The sequence below is a fragment of the Salmo trutta genome, chromosome 37, assembly GCF_901001165.1.
Source record: "Salmo trutta chromosome 37, fSalTru1.1, whole genome shotgun sequence".
In the NCBI taxonomy this organism is placed as follows: Eukaryota; Metazoa; Chordata; class Actinopteri; order Salmoniformes; family Salmonidae; genus Salmo; species Salmo trutta.
In genome coordinates this window covers 8,385,250-8,412,972 of record NC_042993.1, presented here as the reverse complement: position 1 = coordinate 8,412,972, position 27,723 = coordinate 8,385,250, and the positions used below count along the sequence as shown (strand labels likewise).

Sequence of the window (27,723 nt, the reverse complement as noted above, 5' to 3'; positions counted from 1 at the left end):
CCCATCTATAATTTAGCCCAAACAACTACCTCTTCCCCTACTGTATTTATTTATTTATTTTGCTCCTTTGCACCCCATTATTTCGATTTCTACTTTGCACTTTCTTCCACTACAAATCTACCATTCCAGTGTTTTACTTGCTATATTGTATTTACTTTGCCACCATGGCCTTTTTTGCCTTTACCTCCCTTATCTCACCTCATTTGCTCACATTGTATATAGACTTATTTTTCTACTGTATTATTGACTGTATGTTTGTTTTACTCGTGTGTAACTCTGTGTTGTTGTATGTGTCGAACTGCTTTCATTTATCTTGGCCAGGTCGCAATTGTAAATGAGAACTTGTTCTCAACTTGCCTACCTGGTTAAATAAAGGTTAAATAAAATAAAATAAAAATAAAAGGCTCTATAGTACAGGTACATGTACCCTTCCATTAAGGCTCTATAGTACAGGTACATGTACCCCTCCATTAAGGCTCTATAGTACAGGTACATGTATCCCTCCATTAAGGCTCTATAGTACAGGTACATGTCCCTCCATTAAGGCTCTATAGTACAGGTACATGTAACCCTCCATTAAGGCTCTATAGTACAGGTACATGTATCCCTCCATTAAGGCTCTATAGTACAGGTACATGTATCCCTCCATTAAGGCTCTATAGTACAGGTACATGTATCCCTCCATTAAGGCTCCATAGTACAGGTACATGTATCCCTCCATTAAGGCTCTATAGTACAGTCACATGTATCCCTCCATTAAGGCTCTATAGTACAGGTACATGCACCCCTCCATTAAGGCTCTATAGTACAGGTACATGTATCCCTCCATTAAGGCTCTATAGTACAGGTACATGTATCCCTCCATTAAGGCTCTATAGTACAGGTACATGTATCCTTCCATTAAGGCTCTATAGTACAGGTACATACATCCCTCCATTAAGGCTCTATAGTACAGGTACATGAACCCCTCCATTAAGGCTCTATAGTACAGGTACATGTAACCCTCAGTTAAGGCTCTATAGTAAAGGTACATGTATCCCTCCATTAAGGCTCTATAGTACAGGTACATGCACCCCTCCATTAAGGCTCTATAGTACAGGTACATGCACCCCTCCATTAAGGCTCTATAGTACAGGTACATGTATCCCTCCATTAAGGCTCTATAGTACAGGTACATGTATCCCTCCATTAAGGCTCTATAGTACAGGTACATGTATCCCTCCATTAAGGCTCTATAGTACAGGTACATGTATCCCTCCACTAAGGCTTTATAGTACAGTCGGGGCCAAAAGTTTTGAGAACGACACAAATATTAATTTTCACAAAGTTTGCTGCTTCAGTGTCTATAGATTTTTTTGTCAGATGTTACTATGGAATACTGAAGTATAATTACAAGCATTTCATAAGTGTCAAAGGCTTTTATTGACAATTACATGAAGTTGATGCAAAGAGTCAATATTTGCAGTGTTGACCCTTCTTTTTCAAGACCTCTGCAATCCGCCCTGGCATGCTGTCAATTAACTTCTGGGCCCCATCCTGACTGATGGCAGCCCATTCTTGCATAATCAATGCTTGGAGTTTTTCAGAATTTGTGGGTTTTTGTTTGTCCACCCGCCTCTTGAGGATTGACCACAAGTTCTCAATGGGATTAAGGTCTGGGGAATGTCCTGGCCATGGACCCAAAATATTGATGTTTTGTTCCCCGAGCCACTTAGTAATCACTTTTACCTTATGGCAAGGTGCTCCATCATTCATGGCTGTGTTCTTACGGAAAGATTGTGAGTGAGCCCACTCCCTTGGCTGAGAAGCAACCCCACACATGAATGGTCTCAGGATGCTTTACTGTTGGCATGACACAGGACTGATGGTAGAGCTCACCTTGTCTTCTCCAGACAAACTTTTTTCCGGATGCCCCAAACAATCGGAAAGGGGATTCATCAGAGAAAATGACTTTACCCCAGTCCTCAGCAGTCCAATCCTTGTACCTTTTCAGAATATCAGTTGATGTTTTTCCTAGAGAGAAGTGGCTTCTTTGCTGCCCTTCTTGACACCAGGCCATCCTCCAAAAGTCTTTGCCTCACTGTGCGTGCAGATGCACTCACACCTGCCTGCTGCCATTCCTGAGCAAGCTCTGTACTGGTGGTGCCCCGATCCCGCAGCTGAATCAACTTTAGGAGACGGTCTTGACGCTTGCTGGACTTTCTTGGGCGCCCTGAAGCCTTCTTCACAACAATTGAACCCCTCTCCTTGAAGTTCTTGATGATCCGATAAATGGTTGATTTAGGTGCAGTCTTACTGGCAGCAATATCCTTGCCTGTGAAGCCCTTATTATGCAAAGCAATGATGACGGCACGTGTTTCCTTGCAGGTTACCATGGTTATGTGGTGGTTAATTTCTGTATTACCAAATGAGGAGAAACAAACTTCACACACCAGTCAGAGTTATACTTAAACTACATCTTTAATAATAAGAGCTTTGCAATAGCATTGACTTTCAACGATTCCCTATTTCTAATGAACCGTTGAGAGTGACAACACAAAAGTACAAAGATCTTTTATAGCCAAGATACACCCCTCTCGCCCTCCTACTCCAAACTGGAACCGTCTCTTCCTTGTATGGTATAGAACAAAAACACCAACTCATCCAATGGCATAACTCAATTGTCAACTCTAGATACTCCCATCTCAAGTAAAACCCCTTCTTGACCCCACTCCTGGACAAGCTCACTGAGGGGAGTGAGTCTCTAGGTCATATACTATCCCAGCATAAGTGCAACATCAGAGAGGACATACAATGGTTCCATACACTGCCATACACCTCCCCCCAATGCCAAAGGAGGGAGTGACTTGCGCACAGACATTGTGGAGACAAGTAATTGGTTCCCCATTAATCACGCCATCCCTTAACATGGTTTAAGAATAGGTAAAGACACATTCACATATGAAGACAATGTTCCATCCTGTCCTCTTCCCTTTCTGATATTCTGCATAGCACCAGAGACATGTAAAAGACAAGTCTGACCTCTCCCCTCTCTGGGCCCCAAGTGACTGAGCCCCAGCTGAGGGAAGAAGTGCAACTGCCAACACCAGAGTACAAAGGCATACATTATGATTCATCCGCCACAGTTGACAGAGGAAGAACAATGATTCCAAGCACCCCCCTCCTTTTGAAGCTTCCAGTCTGTTATTCAAACTCAATCAGCATGACAGTGTGATCTCCAGCCTTGTCCTCATCAACACGCACACCTGTGCTAACGAGAGAATCACTGACATGCTGTTAGCTGGTCCTTTTGTGGCAGGGCTGAAATGCAGTGGAAATGTTTTTGGGGGATTCAGTTCATACAAACTGAGGCAGCAGACTTTGTGAAAATTAATATTTGTGTCATTCTCCAAACTTTTGGCCACGACTGTACAGGTACATGCACCCCTCCATTAAGGCTCTATAGTATAGGTACATGTATCCCTCGATTAAAGTGGAACTGACCACATTTTAGAAACATTTGTAAAACATCTGTTAATTACACCCGCAGGAAGAATATGACACTTTTTAAAAACATTTTCTGAGAAGCGAGCACTTGGATATGATTATTTGCATAAATTTTTAGAATGTTTGGGAATGACGACTACTAAGGCATTAGTGAAAATTCTATAGCAATATAGAGTGGGAAAGCGGCCGAGCGTTTTGACAATTAATAGACACTGCAGTAAATAAAATCGAATAAAAACATCTGTCTTCTTCAGGAGCGGAGTCTATGCAGACTAGTGCGCCACAGCCAATCAGATGTACAGTAGGCCTATATATAAATAAGCCATTTTCCACATGAACATGCCATCATTCACTTTGAAGAGGACTATGTGTTTACATGCTGACTACACCACTTGCGTTGCGTGCGCGAGTGTTACAAAATAAAATGTACACATACTGTACATGTTATTCAATCATTGCACCCACACTGCTCGCGTACGTCAACGACCATCTGCGTAGCCAGGCGCTAAAATAGAACTTGGTTCTATTTGTGATGCTTGACGCGCTGCAAGTCCCACCTCTTCCATCTCCTCATTGGTTTTTAGGAGCATATACCCACGTGGGTGATTGAAAGATCAACTGAGGTCCACACTCCAATCCAGTTGGTGGTGGTAATGCACCTTAAAGTTGATTGCCAACTGTCATATAAAGTCCAAAGAAGAAGAAGAAGCCTGAAGGAGGAGAGATTACTAGAAATGGACTCAGTTTACCCTTTTATCTGTGGATTAATTGTTGGAGTAAAAGACCTTGTGCATTTCAGGTAAAATAACAACCCAATATTTATATCCCAGGACAAATTAGCTAGCAACAGCAAGCTAGCTAGCTAAATTGCCATAAATGTTTCATGCTTTTCGACCAGACCCAAATGAATATAGTTGGTTCAGAGTTCGTTTTGATATTTCAACCTGCGTGTCCTGATTGCATCTGGTGTGGGTGGACAAAATCAACATGCGTGCGATGGTGGATGCACGTGTGCAAGCGGTCTGGTCAGCATGTTACAGACAGTTGCAACAGCGCGACTTTAGATCCTTAGCACGCGTTCTGCAAAAACCACAGAATACACTTGAATGGATTTCTGCAAATATGTATCTAAATACCACGGGAGTCCTCTTACATTTGGGAACTCTACAGTTCTATTGACCAAACAACCATAAAAAGGTAGGCTATCTTTGCATATATGCACATCAACAACTACAAGATCAACAACTAATGCTAGCCAAAGCAAGGTGAGCTAAAATCTAACGAAGGAACAATAGATAAAACCTCAAAAACTTTTTCAGCTTGTTGGCTGTCAAAACTACACTAATAAACGATGGAGAATTGTAGCCTGCTCATCTTTCTGCAGCTTGCCTGCCAATGCATGCCTGTTCCAACCAAGCACCCAACTAACTGGCTAAAGTTCCAGACACAAATGAGAGAACACCTCACTGACCATTTTACTCACCATAGCAGAGTTGGTTAGGCTGTTTACATGTTATCCAGAGTATTACTTTTTTTTTTACTGACACCAGTCATATTCAGGGGGTCTTGCACGTTCGTAAATTCATCTGTTATTCTTCACTCTGGCACACTCAGACAAGAGTGGTCTGAAATCGGAGTAGATAGCTAGCCAGAGTGAATTTGCTAACTGGATAACAGTCGTTTAGCATACCTAGCTAGCTAGCAAAGCGACTCACATTTCTTGCTAGCTAACCAAATAACACGTGCATCTCTAGCTGTGTAGCCACCGAAAAACGATACGAGGAGAAAAAGTCAGTCACTCACCCATTCTGTCAATGACATGACGTCCTCCTAGCAGCTAACTAGCTAGCTAGCTAAAGTTAGGCTCTGTGTTTTTAGCTTGCTACATAAATAGATATGCTAGCATATTAACCACGTTATGACTGACTTGTGATCATTTCCCTTGCTAGTTTGATGGTATTGACGTTCCCAGCCTTAGTTACATTTGTCCGTTTTGTCAAAATAGATGTGTATTAGTGTTGTCACGATACCAGAATTTTTACTCTGATACCGATACCAGGTTTAGTATCCCGATACTCAATACCATCACAATACTCAATACCATCACTCAATACCATCACGATGCTCAATACCATCACGATACTCAATACCATCACTCAATACCATCACGATACTCAATACCATCACGATACTCAATACCATCACGATACTCAATACCATCACTCAATACCATCACAATACTCAATACCATCACTCAATACCATCACGATACTCAATACCATCACTCAATACCATCACTCAATACCATCACTCAATACCATCACGATACTCAATACCATCACTCAATACCATCACAATACTCAACACCATCACTCAATACCAAAACGATACCAAAACAATTCAACTGCAAAAGAATATAAGGTGTATTAGCAGATTGGCACTTGATCCAGACAGATCTTTTGAGTTCAATATCATTACATTTATTTCATTTAATTTTTTAATGTATGCATTAATTAATAAATTATACAAACATACAATCAATTTGACTTAGTTTTTTACCAATCTAACTAGCCTACATAACAACATAATGGTAATAATGTATTTGAAGGGTATAGCTCCATTGATAAACTGGGTAAATCAACATGTAGCCTAAGCCTATTCACAATACAGGTGAATGCAATTTCAATAGGTGTGTGTGCATGCATTGAGTTATTGAGTTTGTTTTGGCTACAGATGAAAAACAATGTTTCTCTTCCATTTGGGACTTATTTTATAACATTTCTTGCTGTCTCTTTTAAACCCATGACGTCATTCACAGACACAGTCAGTCTGAGGCTGGAGCAAAGATGAGGAGAGATGTGAGGCGAAATTTAATTAATAAAGTTTTTGGTGACAATCAGCTTTGAAATCAGCAATATTTTGCTCAATGGTTTGCAAAAAAGTACTATGGTAATGAATTGATGTTAGCTTCACTTGTAAGCTAGCAATGAAAAGTTAGCCTACAAAGCTGGAAGCTACCGGCATCTTCTTGCATTGTAAAGTGTTCTAGCCTGTAATGGACATTGTCATGCGAACAGTATTTAACAGTTGAAACATTTCTATATGCCGTGTTGCATTATTCAAGTGTGTTAACTTCTGTGCAGCATAATAAGTGGTGATGCAGCCCAGACTCCCAGTGAGAACAGTGTTTCCTCAGGACAGGCTACAGCTAGCAATGAGGAAGTGGAGCAGGCATGATGCACTCGCACTATAAGCAGACATTGGCTGCACTGATAGAAAGACTTGATCCTCTCTCAATCAGTAGACAACGTGAGACACATTTGACTGGTGAGAGACTGCAGAGAGATTGGGGAGAGACTGGAGAGACACTGGGGAGAGATTGGGAAGAGATTGGGGAGAGACTGGAGAGAGACTGGGGAGAGACACTGGGGAGAGACACTGGGGAGAGACACTGGGGAGAGACACTGGGGAGAGATTGGGAAGAGATTGGGGAGAGACTGGAGAGAGACTGGAGAGAGACTGGGGAGAGACACTGGGGAGAGACACTGGGGAGAGACTGGCAAGAGGCTGGGAGAGAGACTGGGGAGAGACTGGGGAGAGACTGGAGAGAGACTGGGGAGAGACTGGAGAGAGACTGGGGAGAGACTGGAGAGAGACTGGGGGAAAGAGTGGAGAGAGACTGAAGAGAGACTGGAGAGAGACTGGAGAGAGACTGAAGAGAGTCTGGGGGAGAGACTGGAAAGTGATGAGAGACTGGGGACGCAAGACTGGAGAGACACTAGAAAGAGATGAGGAGAGACTGGAAAGAGACTGGGGAGAGCCTGGAAAGAGACTGGAGAGAGATTGGAGAGAGAGAGACTGGGGAGGGATTGGAGAGAGCCTGGAGAGAGAATGGGGATAGAATGGGGAGAGACTGGAGAGAGACTTGGGAGAGACTTGGGAGAGACTGGAGAGAGACTGGAGAGAGGATGAGAGAGACTGGGGTGAGTCTGGGGAGAGACTGGTGGGAGACTGGTGAGAGACTGGAGAGAGACATTGCATAGAGATAGGGGGTACACTATAACGAGAGGCTGGGTAAGGAGAGGCTGGTTAAGGAGAGGCTGGGTAAGGAGAGGCTGGGTAAGGAGAAACGGGTTAAGGATAGACTGGTTAAGGAGAGGCTGGTTAAGGAGAGGCTGGTTAAGGAGAGGCTGGTTAAGGAGAGGCTGGGTAAGGAGAGGCTGGTTAAGGAGAGGCTGGTTAAGGAGAGGCTGGTTAAGGAGAGGCTGGGTAAGGAGAGGCTGGTTAAGGAGAGACTGGTTAAGGAGAGACTGGTTAAGGAGAGGCTGGGTAAGGAGAAACGGGTTAAGGAAAGGCTGGGTAAGGAGAGGCTGGTTAAGGAGAGGCTGGTTAAGGAGCGGCTGGTTAAGGAGAGGCTGGGTAAGGAGAAACGGGTAATGGAAAGGCTAGGTAAGGAGAGGCTGGTTAAGGAGAGGCTGGTTAAGGAGAGGCTGGTTAAGGAGAGGCTGGTTAAGGAGAGACTGGTTAAGGAGAGGCTGGGTAAGGAGAAACGGGTTAAGGAGAGACTGGGTAAGGAGAGGCTGAGTAAGGAGAGGCTGGTTAAGGAGAGGCTGGTTAAGGAGAGGCTGGTTAAGGAGAGGCTGGGTAAGGAGAAACGGGTAATGGAAAGGCTAGGTAAGGAGAGGCTGGTTAAGGAGAGGCTGGTTAAGGAGAGGCTGGTTAAGGAGAGGCTGGTTAAGGAGAGACTGGTTAAGGAGAGGCTGGGTAAGGAGAGGCTGGGTAAGGAGAGACTGGAGAGAAGAATGGGAGCTCAGAACCATAGTCATAAAAGGCAGCCCTGCTACAACAGCATTGATCCTCTGAACAATTGCTGCATGACAGAAATGATGATCATTGCAGAACTCAACTACTGCGTTTCACTAAAGAGAGAAACAGAGGGAGTGAGAGAAAAGGAGACGGGGGGAGAAGAAATCATTCCTTCCTGGGACTGGAATTACAGTATAGTGAAATGACAAGAAAAGAGATGGAAAGGGGAAAAGAAAGAGGAAATGTTCAAAAGTTTCAGTTATTCTGTCCAACTGTTCTAGGTCACCCATATGTTGGCTGATATCACTTTTACCCCTAGGCTAGTGCTCCTCATTGGGTAGTGGGTGTTCCACATTGACATTGGATGAAGTGAGTCCCCCCCTTTGAATATAAAGCAATTGGTAATTTTGAAAAAAAAATGTATATTCAAACCTTCCCAACACCAAGATTACCAACAGAAACCAATTGGAGCCACATTTCCTAGATGGAATGACCCAGCACCTCAATCAGAGCAACCTGGAAACAGTGTCCTCAAACAGACTATGACATTAAATCTCAAACTGATCAAACTGTGCTATCTGTTCAATGTAAATGTAATATCTATGGGGGTACTGCATATATATTATTGATTATCTATGGGAGACCTGCAGATCTACACCACACCTCATTCCAGGGGCGCAACTTTGGTTTTAGAAGTGGGGGGACATAATGTTTTTTTTATATATAACAAAAATGTATCCAGTTGGATAAACACTCCAAAGAGCCTACCTGACCGCTCGGAGGCATCCGCATGGTCCTAAAGCTCACCGTTGCCTCATTTTCTATCACATTCCAATGATAAAACTGGGGGGGGACTAAAATGCAATTTCAGAATGTGTGTGTGGGGGGGGGGGGGCCTAAACACACAATTGAGAAGCAGTTTGGTGAGTGACAATAAATCTAACAGCTCTCAATGTGGAGGGCTTCCATATGTGCTACAAGTCTATCCAGCTAGCTCACGGTCTACAAGTCTATCCAGCTAGCTCACGGTCTACAAGTCTTTCCAGCTAGCTCACAGTCTACAAGTCTATCCAGCTAGCTCACGGTCTACAAGTCTTTTCAGCTAGCTCACAGTCTACAAGTCTATTCAGCTAGCTCACAGTCTACAAGTCTATCCAGCTAGCTCACAGTCTACAAGTCTATCCAGCTAGCTCACAGTCTACAAGTCTATCCAGCTAGCTCACAGTCTACAAGTCTATCCAGCTAGCTCACAGTCTACAAGTCTATCCAGCTAGCTCACAGTCTACAAGTCTATCCAGCTAGCTCACAGTCTACAAGTCTATCCAGCTAGCTCACAGTCTACAAGTCTATCCAGCTAGCTCACACCCTCCCCCAAATTATTATTAAGTCCCGCTTTAAACTTTAAACGGCTTTAAACTTCCTCTTTAAAGTTGTAATTTCAAAATTCGGTAGTGCATCATCAGTTCCTCCTGTCGTGTCAGTCATAGCATAACTTAGCGAGCTATTTATAACACACCATGTTCCCCAATGCTGGAAGGGGGGCCCAGAGTGAAAAACTTTGGGAACCCCTGTTCTAGCTTACAGGGCTGCTTTAAGAAAGGGTGCTTGGAGCAGACCGCAGTCCTAATATTCGGAGGGAATTGAATCAGGAGAAAGTAATTATGCTATAAATTATGACCACCATATAAAGCTCTAAATTGCAGTAGATTGTGAGTGTATCAACCCAACAACTTGGACTACTTTATTACATCAAGAGGTCAGACGATGCAATGGCATGGTTCCTGACAGTGCTGCAGCTGCAGTAGATGGCTACATGCATGGAAGAGCAAGGCCCCTCTGGACAGTCACACACATCATCACAGAACAACAACCAATACAGAGAGCATGTCTGAGGGGGATGCTGTGTGGTCAGGAGAAAACAGAGCTGCAGAAAGAACCATAGCAATACAATGGACAAAATGGCCTTACAGTTCAGCTCCAAAATCCCCCATGATTCTTCCCGCTCCAGCCAACATAGTGGAATAACATAATTTGCCACTGTAGCAGGTGTAGAAATAGGTTGCTGGGAAAGGTGGTGAATTCCGAGAGATGGCGTGATATAATTGTCAAGTAATCCGACATTTCAAATGGTATAGGGTTCCCAGTCCAAATGGTATAGGGTTCCCAGTCCAAATGGTATAGGGTTCCCAGTCCAAATGGTATAGGGTTCCCAGTGCAAATGGTATAGGGTTCCCAGTCCAAATGGTATAGGGTTCCCAGTCCAAATGGTATAGGGTTCCCAGTCCAAATGGTATAGGGTTCCCAGTCCAAATGGTATAGGGTTCCCAGTCCAAATGGTATAGGGTTCCCAGTCCAAATGGTATAGGGTTCCCAGTCCAAATGGTATAGGGTTCCCAGTCCAAATGGTATAGGGTTCCCAGTCCAAATGGTATAGGGTTCCCAGTCCAAATGGTATAGGGTTCCCAGTGCAAATGGTATAGGGTTCCCAGTGCAAATGGTATAGGGTTCCCAGTCCAAATGGTATAGGGTTCCCAGTCCAAATGGTATAGGGTTCCCAGTCCAAATGGTATAGGGTTCCCAGTCCAAATGGTATAGGGTTCCCAGTCCAAATGGTATAGGGTTCCCAGTCCAAATGTAGTCGAACATTGCTCGGAATTGAATGCCTGATAATTCTAAGAATGGAACTGATGACTAGCAGAGCTGCGAGAGAGAGAGAGAGGCCTATGCTGGTGACAACTGAGCAAATGGCCATTTATAGAGAAAAAATACAAATACTTATGAGCTACATGTCATACCAAAGATCACTCAAACACACACTAATGTGAAATACCACTTGGGCACACGATTCCACCTCAGATTTCATAATCCTATGGAGAATTAATGATTGAACAACCTATGTGTGGGATTAATAGTTATGTATGGATCTAAGAGAAAAAAGGCATGTGTGGTGGTCCTCTGGGGAGAAGAGGCAGAGGCCTCAAAACAAGATGGTCACAAATGACATTCCCATAAGATCATGCGGTGCATTTAGGCTACAGCATGAAACTAATATGATAGGCTTCCATAGTTATTGGCGCGCTTGAGCATTCCGGCAGAGATAGACAGTGTGAAGGATGGATGGTATGAAAGCAATGCCACACAGACACATGTTCGATACAGCACGACAGACAGAGCTGCGACGGAGAGCATGGAGAGACTGAAATACAGCTATGCGGACCGCAGTGCATTCATTAATACAGTGTACACATCACACTGACTGCACTGACTCCACCGTGGAAAATGGACGCCTAGTGTTACCAGTGGCGGTTCTAGACCATTTCAACTGGGGGGGCCAAGCTGGGGCCAGTTGTACTGTTAGAGGGGCCAGTTACATTAGACGTTATTGTTGTCATATCGTTTTCTTCACTGCATTGCAGGCATTAGCAGGCAAAAGACCATGTTCATAATCATCATCGTTGCCACTGTCTAATAATGGATGTAAAAAAAGAACGATAGCAAAAATTAGTTATGTAAAAATTATTTCATACTCCACATTTAGGGGGCCACAAGGGGGTCCAAAATTGTTGTCACAGGGGCACTGCCCCCCCCCCCCCCCCCCCCGACCGGCATAGTGCGTGAGAACTCGTTTGACTGAGGATCAAAGACACATTCACACACTATGACATCAAACACACTGAAAATGTGCAGGACATTCTCATACACCCATATTAAACACCTGTATACACGGATTTATATGGATGCGCTGTCCCCCGCGCTCAAACGCGATATTATAGGGATAATATGTATTTGCATTCGAAGCATCATTTCTGCTCTTGTATTGTAATTTGCAGAACAAAGGCACATTCATTTGACGTTTAATTGCCTACATTCATGGTCTGTTACTGTTTTAAACTGATTAGTGAGTTGCGAGCAGTGTGAAACGAATTGGCAGGAGAATGTAGCTTGCAAATAGCCATCGATTGATTGGTTTTTCGTTAAACCAAATACAAGCACTTAAACAATTACCAATATTATAACCTATATTACAAGCCCCGAATGTAAATAATCTTATAGACAAGTCTTACCTGCAGGCTTATTATTTCAGAAGCTTATTCGAAGACCGTCGCACTCCCAAAGAGAGGAAAAGGAGATGGAGAGAAAAAGAGAGAGAGGGGGTGGACGACAAATAACGGCCTCGAAATAACAAACAGGGGGGTATTAAGACAAAATTACGTGAAAAAATACCGTGTAAGAAACTGTATGTAATTTCTCTACTAAACATAACTTAGCCATATGATGAAATGGTTTTAACAGATATACAGCGGATACACAGACACACATCAGTGAAACACGGATTTGTCTACAGTAGATGTAGCCAATGCGTGTGTGTACTCGGTGAGAATGCGTCTCCCCCTCCCCTCCAGTCGCACGAGTGCTAGTTCGCTCTGTCTGCCCGTCCGTTCCTCTATCTATCTCTCACACCGAGCCCTCGACGTAAGCAACTTGTCGCATCCGACCGAACTCTTCAGTGATGTGAACGGATAAGCTTGGCTACTCGAAAATCAGAATAAGCTGGCTATTCATTTGCTGTTGTGCATGTAGGCTACAACAGGGCTCTTTTGTTTGGGGCAAACAGATGCTAAAACCACAGTCTTTTGGCAATCATAATTTTTCTACATGTGGTTATTGGAGCGTGTGTGTATGTGCGTCAGTTGCGTGCTCGCCTAAATAGCATGATAGCCATGACCAAGTTAAGAGTGTTACTGATGTCGATATTTTGTTGAAGGTCGACAGGATAGAGATTCATCGTGATTGTTTTTTTTTATTTTCATACGACAGAATAGGATGGCCATTTTCACCGCTGTCTAAAGAAATGCAGGGCTGTGAGCATTGCGGTAGCACAGTTCCGCAGAGAGAGAGAGAGAGAGAGATGCCACGCACAATTGTGTAGAGGGGAGGGGATAAAAACGGTAACGGTAGACTATTTTTGGTAAGATGGTGACTCGAGACCACAGAAGGAAAAATGCCCTGTTTTCCCTAATAATAATTATGTCATCATCTCCTTGACTCAAATACACACTGCTGCTGGAAATACTGTCATCTTCTGAGGCATGATTCAACAACGGCTGGTTTGTAGGTTGACATATAGCCAGGGGTTCCTGTACACCGCCACTATTCTAATTCAGTGCGTGTGTATTTGTGTGTGAACCAGGCGACCCGAGGACTGACTGAAAGATGACCTTCAATGGCTTTAAAATGGCTTTACCCATTCCCTTCCTCCCTTCCTCTCTCTTCATCACCCTCTCTATCTTACACACACATACATACACACGCACGCACGCACACAAACACGGAAAAAGGGGAGCAGAAGAGCTGAAGAGCGCTAATGCCGAGTGACAGGTCTTTCATGCAGTAATGGTGATGGTGAAAAGAGAGATTCACTCAACCCCATACTGCTACACACACACACACACATACACACACAGAGAGAGAAAGAGAGAGAGCTGACGTCACAGAACCACATGTTTATAAATATGTGCTCACAAAGGCTATAATAGCACACATTCCCGTCCCACCAATATTTACACACTATAAATCCTAGCGCTTACTCCTTCCTGTGTGATAGAAAATCCTTGAAGATGGACAGCACAGACATTTTATATTTATATATCTATATATATTGATTGTTGGCTTTTTGTGTTGGCCATTTGGCCTGCATCATTTCCTTCACACACACACACACACACACACACACACACACACACACACACACACACACACACACACACACACACACACACACACAGTACTAATCAATCAGACTGTGGCCTGTACCACGATAGAGGAGAGGCTAGTGTTTTAATTCAACGCTTAGTGACCTACACTGCAATGCAGTGCATGCACCTGCAGCTAATGCCTAAAATTAACCTTAAATTTGACGTTTGGTTTGACTTCGAAATTTGATGTTTGAGGAACATGGATGAACGTCTAATTCTGACGTGAGTCTGTGAGAGCTAGCTGACACACACACACACACACACACACACACACACACACACACACACACACACACACACACACACACACACACACACACACACACACACACACACACACACAAATTACCCCATGTTGTGTTGTATTCTTGTTGTGACTCACTGAGCTAAAGCCTAGGCATCAGATTAGGAAGCTAACGTGAGTCTCCAGGTATCAGGCATACATAGGCTGGTGTAGCAGCTCGGTTACCCTCACACAGTGCTCCACAGTGTGTATGCCATGCATTATAATAAAGGCCTGCAGTATTTCAACCCTGCACCAATCCCCACCTTCAGAGTCGACTGCTCTGTATCACACACGCACGAACGCACACACACACACACACACACACACACACACACACACACACACACACACACACACACACACACACACACACACACACACACACACACAAACAGGCTCCAAAGGGACTGTATCAATGCATGCCAATATGAGTGAAATCCAACCCAGAGACTTTTATTGTTACACCTCCAATAACACTGACGTCATCACAATCACAATCAGTATGGGATGAGTTTAATCAAGATTCTACAGTATTATTTCCATGGATTTAGTTGAAGCTATTGACAATCTCTTTTCTTTGACGGTGCATCAAGGAGCAAAAAGGTGCTGTCTTTACAAAGATCATTATGTGCTAGAAGAGTAACAGTGGAAGTATAGGCACACCTAAGGTTGCAAAATTCCAGGAACTTTCAATAAATTCCCTGGTTTTCCAGAAAATATTTTTTAAGGATTTCCTGCTTATTCCATGAATCTTCCAACCAGGATTTCAGGAAAACCAGGGAATTTATTTAAAGTTCCTGGAATTTTGCAACATTAGGCCCACCTACACCCTCTGATGAAACAGCAGAGAGAAATAGACTTGAGGATGAGGGAACAGGGGAGAAGAATTTGGCGAGAGAAGAATGGGACCGAGGGAAAAGATAAACAAACTTGGCTCTACAAATTCTCTATTAAAATGTAATAATCATAATGGAGTGAATGATTGTAAAAGAAGACTGAATGGCAGGAGGACAGAACGGTCACAGAAGCCCCATTTATACCTGGTTCTAACTTGCATCCTTTATCCTAGTCTTATTCACATTCTTATTGTGCCCACATTTGTAGACAGGTGTAGACAAACCAAAATACCCATTGTGATCTGATTGTGATCAGATCATCATGCCCACCTCCGGAAGTAGTCAGACATACATTGTGGGCTCCCGAGTGGCGCAGCGGTTTAAGGCACTGCATCTCAGTGCTAGAGGCAACACTATAGACCCTGGTTAGATTCCCGGCTGGATCACAACCGGCTGTGACTGGGAGTCCCATAGGGCGGCGCACAATTGGCCCAGGGTCGTTCGGGTTTGGCCGGGGTCTTACAATAAATAAATAAATGTAATTTTGAAAGAATAGCTGTGTAATAATTTGCATAAAGGAAGGGACCAGGAAGTCTGGTCACAATGCAGACACAGTGGGCGGATAACAGACACATTTTAATACCATGTATAGACACATTTCTGGAAATATGGGCACAATCAGAATGTAGAAAAGATCAGGACAAAGGACCCATGTTAGCAACAGGTATAAACAGGGATAGAGAGAAAGACAGAAAGAGTGAGGACAGAGGGTTTAATAGTAAGAGATAATTACAACTGTCATCAATCAATATTTAATCCCCTGCTGATTTTGTACGTTTGCTCACTGACAAAGAAATGATCAGTCTATATTTTTAATGGTAGGTTTACTTGAACAGTGAGAAACAGAATAACAACAAAAAAATCCAGAAAAACGCAGGTCAAAAATTTTATAAATTGAATTGCATTTTAATGAGGGAAATAAGTATTTGACCCCCTCTCAATCAGAAAGATTTCTGGCTCCCAGGTGTCTTTTATACAGGTAACGAGCTGAGATTAGGAGCACACTCTTAAAGGGAGTGCTCCTAATCTTAGTTTGTTACCTGTATAAAAGACACCTGTCCACAGAAGCAATCAATCAATCAGATTCCAAACTCTCCACCATGGCCAAGACCAAAGAACTCTCCAAGGATGTCAGGGACAAGATTGTAGACCTACACAAGGCTGGAATGGGCTAAAAGATCATCGCCAAGCAGCTTGGTGAGAAGGTGACAACAGTTGGTGGGATTATTCACAAATGGAAGAAACACAAAAGAACTGTCAATCTCCCTCGGCCTGGGGCTCCATGCAAGATCTCACCTCATGGATTTGCAATGATCATGAGAATGGTGAGAAATCAGCCCAGAACTACACGGGAGGATCTTGTCAATGATCTCAAGGCAGCTGGGACCATAGTCACCAAGAAAACAATTGGTAACACACTACGCCGTGAAGGACTGAAATCCTGCAGCGCCCACAAGGTCCCCCTGCTCAAGAAAGCACATATACATGCCCGTCTGAAGTTTGCCAATGAACAACTGAATGATTCAGAGGACGACTGGGTGAAAGACCAAAATGGAGCTCTTTGGCATCAACTCAACTTGCCGTGTTTGGAGGAGGAGGAATGCTGCCTATGACCCCAAGAACACCATCCCCACCGTCAGACATGGAGGTGGAAACATTATGCTTTGGGGGTGTTTTTCTGTTAAGGGGACAGGACATCTTCACCGCATCAAAGGGATGATGGACGGGGCCATGTACCGTCAAATCTTGGGTGAGAACCTCCTTCCCTCAGCCAGGGCATTGAAAATGGGTCGTGGATGGGTATTCCAGCATGACAATGACCCAAAACACACGGCCAAGGCAACAAAGGAGTGGCTCAAGAAGAAGCACATTAAGGTCCTGGAGTGGCCTAGCCAGTCTCCAGACCTTAATCCCATATAAAATCTGTGGAGGGAGCTGAAGGTTCGAGTTGCCAAATGTCAGCCTCGAAACCTTAATGACTTGGAGAAGATCTGCAAAGAGGAGTGGGACAAAATCCCTCCTGAGATGTGTGCAAACCTGGCCAACTACAAGAAATATCTGACCTCTGTGATTGCCAACAAGGGTTTTGCCACCAAGTACTAAGTCATGTTTTGCAGAGGGGTCAAATACTTATTTCCCTTATTAAAAAATCAATTTATACAATTTTTGACATTAGTTTTTCAGGAATTTTTGTTTTGTTATTCTGTCTCTCACTGTTCAAATAAACCTACCATTAAAATGATAGACAGATCATTTCTTTGTCAGTGGGCAAATGTACAAAATCAGCAGGAGATCAAATACTTTCTCTCCCTCTCTCAGTTGTTTACTCACTCCTATCACTCCCTCTCTCAGCTGTATACTCACTCATTTCTCTCCCTCTCTCAGCTGTATACTCACTCATTTCTCTTCCTCTCTCAGCTGTATACTCACTCATTTCTCTCCCTCTCTCAGCTGTATACTCACTCATTTCTCTCCCTCTCTCAGCTGTATACTCTCTCCTTTCTCTCCCTCTTTCAGCTGTATACTCACTCATTTCTCTCCCTCTCTCAGCTGTATACTCACTCATTTCTCTTCCTCTCTCAGCTGTATACTCACTCATTTCTCTCCCTCTCTCAGCTGTATACTCTCTCCTTTCTCTCCCTCTCTCAGCTGTATACTCACTCCTTTCTCTCCCTCTCTCAGCCTTATACTCACTCCTGTCTCTCCCTCTCTCAGCTGTATACTCACTCCTTTCTCTCCCTCTCTCAGCTTTATACTCACTCCTTTCTCTCCCTCTCTCAGCCTTATACTCACTCCTTTCTCTCCCTCTCTCAGCCTTATACTCACTCCTTTCTCTCCTTCTCTCAGCCATATATTCACTCCTGTCTCTCCCTCTCTCAGCTGTATACTCACTCATTTCTCTCCCTCTCTCAGCTGTACTCACTCCTTTCTCTCCCTCTCTCAGCTGTATACTCACCCCTTTCTCTCCCTCTTTCAGCTGTATACTCACTCCTTTCTCTCCCTCTCAGCCATATATGCACTCCTTTTTCTCCCTCTCTCAGCTGTATACTCACTCCTTTCTCTCCCTCTCTCAGCTGTACTCACTCATTTCTCTCCCTCTCTCAGCTGTATACTCACTCCTTTCTCTCCCTCTCAGCTGTTTACTCACTCCTTTCTCTCTCTAACAGGCACCCCCAAACATCTTCTTTCCATCACAAAGTCAGTGATAATGGCAGACAAATTAATTTTGTATCAATATAATTCTGTGCTTCAGTTCTTACTATGGCATATTCGGTTGGCATCCATTGCACATATCACCATGGACCAGGGCCCAGGTCAAATACTTCTAAAATGCAATCATTCCTTCTTTCCTTCCTTGGAGCAATCCCTGATATGACATGACTGTGCCTGACTTGTGCTAGATCAGTGTCTTCATAAAGGGAAGAAGGCTTTGTAAAAGTATTGGAACAGACCCTCCTTCCATGGTAGTGTCAGAGCAGGACAATGACCAGCAGAGGGCAGTAGTTACACATCACCAGTCAGTGGGAGCATCACAATAGTCTACAGTACTCTCCTCTCCTCTCCTCCATCTGTTCTTAGAGATATAGGACAGGAAAAAAACTATATAATTGATGTATACCATGCTATTTCTTTCTCCTGTTCAGTTCTTTCACATCGTACCAAACTGATGAAACATCCCTCTGGGAAAAAACTGGTTGAATCAACGTTGTTTCCACATCATTTCAACCACACAATTCAATATAATGACGTTGACTCAACGTGGAAAACTGACTGGATTTGAGAAAAGTCATTAACACAAGGGAATTATGTATTTTGTTCACCCACCTAAATCCAATGTCAGGGTGCCATTTTTGGTTGATTTCAGTTCTGACTCTGTCACACTGTGTCAATTCACAGCAATTCAACAACATACAATAGTTGTATATATTTGCAAAAATATGTACATCATCAAGATAAAAATGTATTATCTTTAAAATATAATTCCACTCACTCCCCTGGTCACATATTCAGACTTAAGCGACAGTTGAAGTCAGAAGTTTACATACACCTTAGCCAAATGCATTTAAACTCAGTTTTTCACAATTCCTGACATTCAATCTTAGTAAAAATGCCCTGTCTTAGGTCAGTTAGGATCACCACTTTATTTTAAGAATGTGAAATGTCAGAATTATAGTAGAGAGAATGATTTATTTCAGCTTTCATTTCTTTCATCACATTCCTAGTGGGTTAGAAATTTGCATACACTCAATTAGTATTTGGTAGCAACCTTTAAATTGTTTAACTTGGGTCAAACATTTTGGGTAGCCTTCCACAATGTTCCCACAATAAGTTGGGTGAATTTTGGCCCATTCCTCCTGACAGAGCTGGTGTAACTGAGTCAGGCCTCTGCTCGTACACGCTTTTTCAGTTCTGACCACATAGTTTCTATAGGTTTGAGGTCAGGGCTTTGTGATGGCCACTCCAATACCTTGATTTTGTTTTCCTTAAGCCATTTTGACACAACTTTGGAAGAATGCTTGGGGTCATTGTCCATTTGGAAGAAACATTCGCTATCAAGCTTTAACTTCCTGACTGATGTCTTGAGATGTTGCTTCAATATATCCACATTACTTCCATTCCTCATGATGCCATCTATTTTGTGAAGTGCACCAGTCTCTCCTGCAGCAAAGCACCCCCACAACATGATGCTGCCACCCCCGTGCTTCACGGTTGGGATGGTGTTCTTTGGCTTGCAAGCCTCCCCCTTTTTCCTCCAAACATAACAATGGTCATTATGGCCAAACAGTTCTATTTTTGTTTCATCAGACCAGAGGACATTTCTCCAAAAAGTACGATCTTTGTCCCCATGTGCAGTTGCAAACCGTAGTCTGGCTTTTTTATGGCAGTTTTGGAGCAGTGGCTTCTTCCTTGCTGAGCGGCCTTTCAGGTTATGTCGATATAGGACTCGTTTTACTGTGGATATAGATACTTTTGTACCTGTTTCCTCCAGCATCTTCACAAGGTCCTTTGCTGTTGTTCTGGATGAATTTGCACTTTTCGCACCAAAGTACGTTCATCTCTAGGAGACAGAATGCGTCTCCTTCCTGAGCGGTATGACGGCTGTGTGGTCCCATGGTGTTTATACTTGCGTTCTATTGTTTGTACAGATGAACGTGGTACCTTTAGGCATGTAGAAATTGCACCCAAGGATGAACCAGACGTGTGGAGGTCTACAATTTATTTTCTGAGGTCTTGGCTGATTTCTTTTGATTTTCCCGTGATGTCAAGCAAAGAGGCACTGAGTTTGAAGGTAGGCCTTGAAATATATCCACAGGTACACCTCCAATTGACTCAAATGAGAAGCTTCTAAAGCCATGACATAATTTTCTGGAATTTTCCAAGCTGTTTAAAGGCACAGTCAACTTAGTGTATGTAAACTTCTGACCCACTGGAATTGTGATACAGTAAATTATAAGTGAAATAATCTGTCTGTAAACTATTGTTGGAAAAATGACTTGTGTCATGCACAAAGTAGATGTCCTAACCGACTTGCCAAAACTATAGTTTGTTAACAAGAAATTTGTGGAGTGGTTGAAAAACGAGTTTTAATGACTCCAACCTAAGTGTATGTAAACTTCCGAATTCAGCTATAGATCTAAAATATTATATCTACATATACAGTAGAATTCTCCCTCCCCTATAGATTTCAGAACATCGTCACATTCATGTTAATGTGTATTCATACATTTTATCCAACATTCATATATTCTTACAGATATTCTAATATTGTTTTATTATTTTAACTCGTTATTATTATTATTATTATCATTACCAAGGATAAGTATATGTATAAACCCATGCACATATAAGTGTGTAGGAGTGAAAGACAGTGTTTAGCGTTGTACATCTCAAGTGAATACAAATCCCTCGTTTCCACAGTACTGCAGTAGGTTCAGGTTCAGCTGCAGCCTCTCATTCTCCCTCTCTCCCTCTCTCCCTCTCTCTCTCTCCCTCTCTCCCTGTCTCTCCCTCTCTCCCTCTCTCCCTCTCTCTCCCTCTCTCCCTCTCTCTCTCTCCCTCTCTCCCTGTCTCCCTCTCTCCCTCTCTCCCTCTCTCCCTGTCTCTCTCTCTCCCTCTCTCCCTGTCTCTCTCATTCTCCCTCTCTCCCTCTCTCTCTCGTTCTCCCTCTCTCCCTCTCTCCCTCTCTCCCTCTCTCTCTCTCCCTCTCTCCCTCTCTCTCTCATTCTCCCTCTCTCCCTCTCTCCCTCTCTCCCTCTCTCCCTCTCTCCCTGTCTCTCTCATTCTCCCTCTCTCCCTTTCTCCCTCTCTCCCTGTCTCTCTCATTCTCCCTGTCTCCCTGTCTCTCTCATTCTCCCTGTCTCCCTGTCTCTCTCATTCTCCCTGTCTCTCCCTTTCTCCCTCTCTCCCTGTCTCTCTCTCTCCCTCTCTCCCTTTCTCCCTCTCTCCCTGTCTCTCTCATTCTCCCTGTCTCCCTGTCTCTCTCATTCTCCCTCTCTCCCTCTCTCCCTCTCTCCCTGTCTCCCTGTCTCTCTCATTCTCCCTCTCTCCCTCTCTCCCTGTCTCTCCCTTTCTCCCTCTCTCCCTCTCTCCCTCTCTCCCTGTCTCTCCCTTTCTCCCTCTCTCCCTGTCTCTCTCATTCTCCCTGTCTCCATCGCTCCGTCTCTCCCTCTCTCCCTCTCTCTCTCTCCCTGTCTCTCCCTTTCTCCCTCTCTCCCTTTCTTCCTCTCTCCCTCTCTCCCTCTCTCCCTGTCTCTCCCTTTTTCCCTCTCTCCCTCTCTCCCTGTCTCTCTCATTCTCCCTGTCTCCCTCTCTCACTCTCTCCCTGTCTCTCTCATTCTCCCTGTCTCTCTCATTCTCCCTGTCTCTCTCATTCTCCCTGTCTCTCTCATTCTCCCTGTCTCTTTCATTCTCCCTGTCTCTCCCTGTCTCTCTCATTCTCCCTGTCTCTCTCATTCTCCCTGTCTCCCTCTCTCCCTCTCTCTCTCATTCTCCCTGTCTCTCTCATTCTCCCTGTCTCTCTCATTCTCCCTGTCTCTCTCATTCTCCCTGTCTCTCTCATTCTCCCTGTCTCTCTCATGCTCCCTGTCTCTCCCTCTCCCCCTCTCCCTGTCTATCTCATTCTCCCTGTCTCTCCCTTTCTCCCTCTCTCTCCCTCTCTCTCCCTCTCTCCCTCTCAGCCCTTTTTGTCACAGATTCTAACCTCTAAAGAAATCACATACTTTATTCTCCGTCACTTTCTCTCCATCCCCCTCATCTCTCTATCCTTGACAACTCCTCCACCTCTCCTGAACCCCCTTTCTCTCTCTCTCTGCCCATCTCTCAGTTTTTAATACCAAATGTATGTTAATAACACTAATCCCTCAATCCTTCTCCCTCTCCCTTTTCACACTTACTCCATCTTTCTTGCTCTTCACACTTACTTCCTCCCTGTCCCTGTCCCTTGCGCTCCCTCTCTCTAACAGGGGGAGGCGCCCATGTGCATGTGTGTGTGGTAGTGAGGGGGTCCAGTGGAAGGGGGCATGGCCATGGCCTGGGAGTTACCGTGTGAGTGTTGGTGTTGGAGTGTGTGGGTGTTGTAGGCCCCAGACAGTGGAGGCAGCTGGTAGCTAGCTCCAGAGGAGGACCCAGACCCAGGGCCCATGTTGGACCCCATGCCCCCACCTTGGTTGCCCTGCAGGGGGTTTTTGGTGGGCTGCGGGGGGGTCTGGTTGATCTGGATGGAGATGTCGCTGGAGGCCCGGGAGTCACTACGGCCCCTCTTAGGAGGAGGCCAGGTCTCAGGGTGGAGGAACTGGCCGCTGTAGTCGCTGCACTCAGACAGACGGGGGCGGTAGAGGGCTGGGTGGGGGCGGTACATCTCCTCCTCAGCATAACGCTTCATAAACAGATAGACTGACATCACCCCAGCCCCCTGACAGGAGAGAGAGAGAGAGGGAGAGAGAGAGAGAGAGATAGGTAGAGAGAGAGAGAGAGAGAGAGTTATGCAGGGATCAAACGGTTTGAAAGAAAAGGGACCAAGTAGAGGGGATAAATCTAGTGGGGAGGAGGTGGAAAAGAAAGTGAGTCGAGGGGATTAGTGAGCAATGGAGTAAGAGGAAGAGAGAGAGAGAGAGAGAGAGAGAGAGAGAGAGAGAGAGAGAGAGAGAGAGAGCAATGTGAGGACAAGAGGCAAGATGAGGAAAGAGGAGGAGTAGCAGGAGGAGGAGCAGGAGGAGGAGCAGGAGCAGGAGGAGTAGCAGGAGGAGTAGCAGGAGGAGGAGCAGGACTAGGAGGAGTAGCAGGAGGAGTAGCAGGAGGAGTAGCAGGAGGAGGAGCAGGTGGAGCAGGAGCAGGAGGAGGAGCAGGAGGAGTGGAGCACACTGAGCTGTCCATTGCACCACATTAGTGCAGTAATGCTGACGATGTGAGAGAGGCAGGGTGGGGGATGGGGGAGAGATGGATGAAACGAGCAGAGAACATCACACACACACACACACACACACACACACACACACACACACACACACACACACACACACACACACACACACACACACACACACACACACACACACACACACAACACACACACATAACACACACATTCAAACAAACACACACACACACACACACACAGAGAGGGAGAGAGAAGACTACTGCACTGCTACAGTATGTCAACATCCCCACTGACACCCCAGTCTATCCCCAGAATACTAATCCTCACTAGCTCATTGTGTATTCAGCAGTGTTCTCCTATCTTCTCTGCAGCAAAGTACAACAGTCCACTCTTCATATATGATATGTCTTAGAACTGTCATGACTGTTTGAACTAAACTAGAGTATGCAGATGTACAGAGCAAGTACTGAAACAAAGACTGTACTTGAGTTAGGAGTGATGAACTGTACTGTACTTAAACAGAGTTTGCACTCATCTGATGGGCACATAAGGAGTGGGCACATCTCCCCATAATTGGCTATGACAACAGAGAGAGAGAGATGGGGGGTAAAGAGGAGTTGTTCCTCTGAACTCTCCACTCTGACAGGACGGGGGTAAAGAAGAGTTGCTCCTCTGAACTCTCCACTCTGACAGGACGGGAGTAAAGAGGAGTTGCTCCTCTGAACTCTCCACTTTGACAGGACGGGGGTAAAGAGGAGTTGTTCCTCTGAACTCTCCACTCTGACAGGACGGGGTAAAGAAGAGTTGCTCCTCTGAACTCGCCACTCTGACAGGACAGGGGTAAAGAAGAGTTGCTCCTCTGAACTCTCCACTCTGACAGGACGGGGGTAAAGAAGAGTTGCTCCTCTGAACTCTCCACTCTGACAGGACGGGGGTAAAGAGGAGTTGCTCCTCTGAACTCTCCACTCTGACAGGACGGGGGTAAAGAAATGTTGCTCCTCTGAACTCTCCACTCTGACAGAATGGGGGTAAAGAAGGGTTGCTCCTCTGAACTCTCCACTCTGACAGGACGGGGGTAAAGAGTTGCTCCTCTGGACTCTCCACTCTGACAGGACGGGGGTAAAGAGTTGCTCCTCTGAACTGTCCACTCTGACAGGACAGGGGTAAGAAGGGTTGCTCCTCTGAACTCTCCACTCTGTCAGGACGGGGGTAAAGAAGTGTTGCTCCTCTGAACTCTCCACTCTGACAGGACGGGGGTAAAGGGGAGTTTCTCCTCTGAACTCTCCACCCTGACAGGACGGGGGTAAAGAAGAGTTTCTCCTCTGAACTCACCACTCTGACAGGACGGGGGTAAAGAAGAGTTTCTCCTCTGAACTCTCCACTCTGACAGGACGGGGGTAAAGGAGAGTTTCTCCTCTGAACTCACCACTCTGACAGGACGGGGGTAAAGAAGAGTTTCTCCTCTGAACTCACCACTCTGACAGGATGGGGGTAAAGGAGAGTTTCTCCTCTGAACTCTCCACCCTGACAGGACGGGGGTAAAGAGTTTCTCCTCTGAACTCTCCACTCTGACAGGACGGGGGTAAAGGGGAGTTTCTCCTCTGAACTCTCCACTCTGACAGGACGGGGGTAAAGGAGAGTTTCTCCTCTGAACTCTCCACTCTGACAGGACGGGGGTAAAGGCGAGTTTCTCCTTTAAACTCTCCACCCTGACAGGACGGGGGTAAAGAGTCTCTCCTCTGAACTCACCACTCTGACAGGACGGGGGTAAAGAAGAGTTTCTCCTCTGAACTCTCCACCCTGACAGGACGGGGGTGAAGAGTTTCTCCTCTGAACTCTCCACTCTGACAGGATGGGGGTAAAGGACAGTTTCTCCTCTGAACTCTCCACTCTGACAGGATGGGGTAAAGAAGAGTTTCTCCTCTGAACTCTCCACCCTGAAAGGACGGGGGTAAAGAGTTTCTCCTCTGAACTCTCCACTCTGACAGGACGGGGGTAAAGAAGAGTTGCTACACTCAACTCTCCACTCTGACAGGACGGGGTAAAGAAGAGTTGCTCCTCTGAACTCTCCACTCTGACAGGATGGGGTAAAGAAGAGTTTATCCTCTGAACTCTCCACTCTGAAAGGACGGGGGTAAAGAAGAGTTGCTCCTCTGAACTCACCACTCTGACAGGATGGGGGTAAAGGAGAGTTTCTCCTCTGAACTCTCCACCCTGACAGGACGGGGGTAAAGAGTTTCTCCTCTGAACTCACCACTCTGACAGGACGGGGGTAAAGGAGAGTTTCTACTCTGAACTCTCCACTCTGACAGGACGGGGGTAAAGGCGAGTTTCTCCTTTGAACTCTCCACCCTGACAGGACGGGGGTAAAGAGTTTCTCCTCTGAACTCACCACTCTGACAGGACGGGGGTAAAGAAGAGTTTCTCCTCTGAACTCTCCACCCTGACAGGACGGGGGTGAAGAGTTTCTCCTCTGAACTCTCCACTCTGACAGGATGGGGGGAAGGAAGAGTTGCTCCTCTGAACTCTCCACCCTGACAGGACGGGGGTGAAGAGTTTCTCCTCTGAACTCTCCACTCTGACAGGATGGGGTAAAGAAGAGTTGCTCCTCTGAACTCTCCACTCTGACAGAACGGGGGTAAAGAAGAGTTGCTCCCCTGAACTCTCCACTCTGACAGGATGGGGGTAAAGGACAGTTTCTCCTCTGAACTCTCCACTCTGACAGGATGGGGTAAAGAAGAGTTTCTCCTCTGAACTCTCCACCCTGACAGGATGGGGTAAAGAAGAGTTTCTCCTCTGAACTCTCCACCCTGAAAGGACGGGGGTAAAGAAGAGTTGCTCCACTGAACTCTCCACTCTGACAGGACGGGGTAAAGAAGAGTTGCTCCTCTGAACTCACCACTCTGACAGGATGGGGGTAAAGGAGAGTTTCTCCTCTGAACTCTCCACCCTGACAGGACGGGGGTAAAGAGTTTCTCCTCTGAACTCTCCACTCTGACAGGACGGGGGTAAAGGGGAGTTTCTCCTCTGAACTCTCCACTCTGACAGGACGGGGGTAAAGGAGAGTTTCTCCTCTGAACTCTCCACTCTGACAGGACGGGGGTAAAGGCGAGTTTCTCCTTTAAACTCTCCACCCTGACAGGACGGGGGTAAAGAGTCTCTCCTCTGAACTCACCACTCTGACAGGACGGGGGTAAAGAAGAGTTTCTCCTCTGAACTCTCCACCCTGACAGGACGGGGGTGAAGAGTTTCTCCTCTGAACTCTCCACTCTGACAGGATGGGGGTAAAGGACAGTTTCTCCTCTGAACTCTCCACTCTGACAGGATGGGGTAAAGAAGAGTTTCTCCTCTGAACTCTCCACCCTGAAAGGACGGGGGTAAAGAGTTTCTCCTCTGAACTCTCCACTCTGACAGGACGGGGGTAAAGAAGAGTTGCTACACTCAACTCTCCACTCTGACAGGACGGGGTAAAGAAGAGTTGCTCCTCTGAACTCTCCACTCTGACAGGATGGGGTAAAGAAGAGTTTATCCTCTGAACTCTCCACTCTGAAAGGACGGGGGTAAAGAAGAGTTGCTCCTCTGAACTCACCACTCTGACAGGATGGGGGTAAAGGAGAGTTTCTCCTCTGAACTCTCCACCCTGACAGGACGGGGGTAAAGAGTTTCTCCTCTGAACTCTCCACTCTGACAGGACGGGGGTAAAGGGGAGTTTCTCCTCTGAACTCACCACTTTGACAGGACGGGGGTAAAGGAGAGTTTCTACTCTGAACTCTCCACTCTGACAGGACGGGGGTAAAGGCGAGTTTCTCCTTTGAACTCTCCACCCTGACAGGACGGGGGTAAAGAGTTTCTCCTCTGAACTCACCACTCTGACAGGACGGGGGTAAAGAAGAGTTTCTCCTCTGAACTCTCCACCCTGACAGGACGGGGGTGAAGAGTTTCTCCTCTGAACTCTCCACTCTGACAGGATGGGGGGAAGGAAGAGTTGCTCCTCTGAACTCTCCACCCTGACAGGACGGGGGTGAAGAGTTTCTCCTCTGAACTCTCCACTCTGACAGGATGGGGGTAAAGGACAGTTTCTCCTCTGAACTCTCCACTCTGACAGGATGGGGTAAA

The 27,723-nt window shown here is 45.4% G+C and overlaps 2 protein-coding genes across 4 annotated transcripts in view; both read right to left on the bottom strand.

Moving 5' to 3' along the window:
* LOC115176866 (voltage-dependent calcium channel gamma-4 subunit) overlaps nucleotides 1-12,793 on the bottom strand; it is a 60,987-nt gene extending 48,194 nt beyond the window's left edge. For all 3 annotated transcript variants that reach the window (XM_029737214.1, XM_029737217.1, XM_029737216.1), the window contains exon 1: nucleotides 12,357-12,793. The gene's annotated coding sequence lies outside the window, so the exon portion shown is untranslated. The remainder of the gene's footprint in view (nucleotides 1-12,356) is intronic.
* Nucleotides 12,794-22,350: 9,557 nt separating this feature from the next.
* LOC115177242 (voltage-dependent calcium channel gamma-7 subunit) overlaps nucleotides 22,351-27,723 on the bottom strand; it is a 30,293-nt gene continuing 24,920 nt past the window's right edge. Inside the window, exon 6 of the mRNA XM_029737844.1 lies at nucleotides 22,351-23,142. Within this exon, the coding sequence (XP_029593704.1) occupies nucleotides 22,687-23,142 (456 nt within the window). The 3' untranslated portion in view covers nucleotides 22,351-22,686. The remainder of the gene's footprint in view (nucleotides 23,143-27,723) is intronic.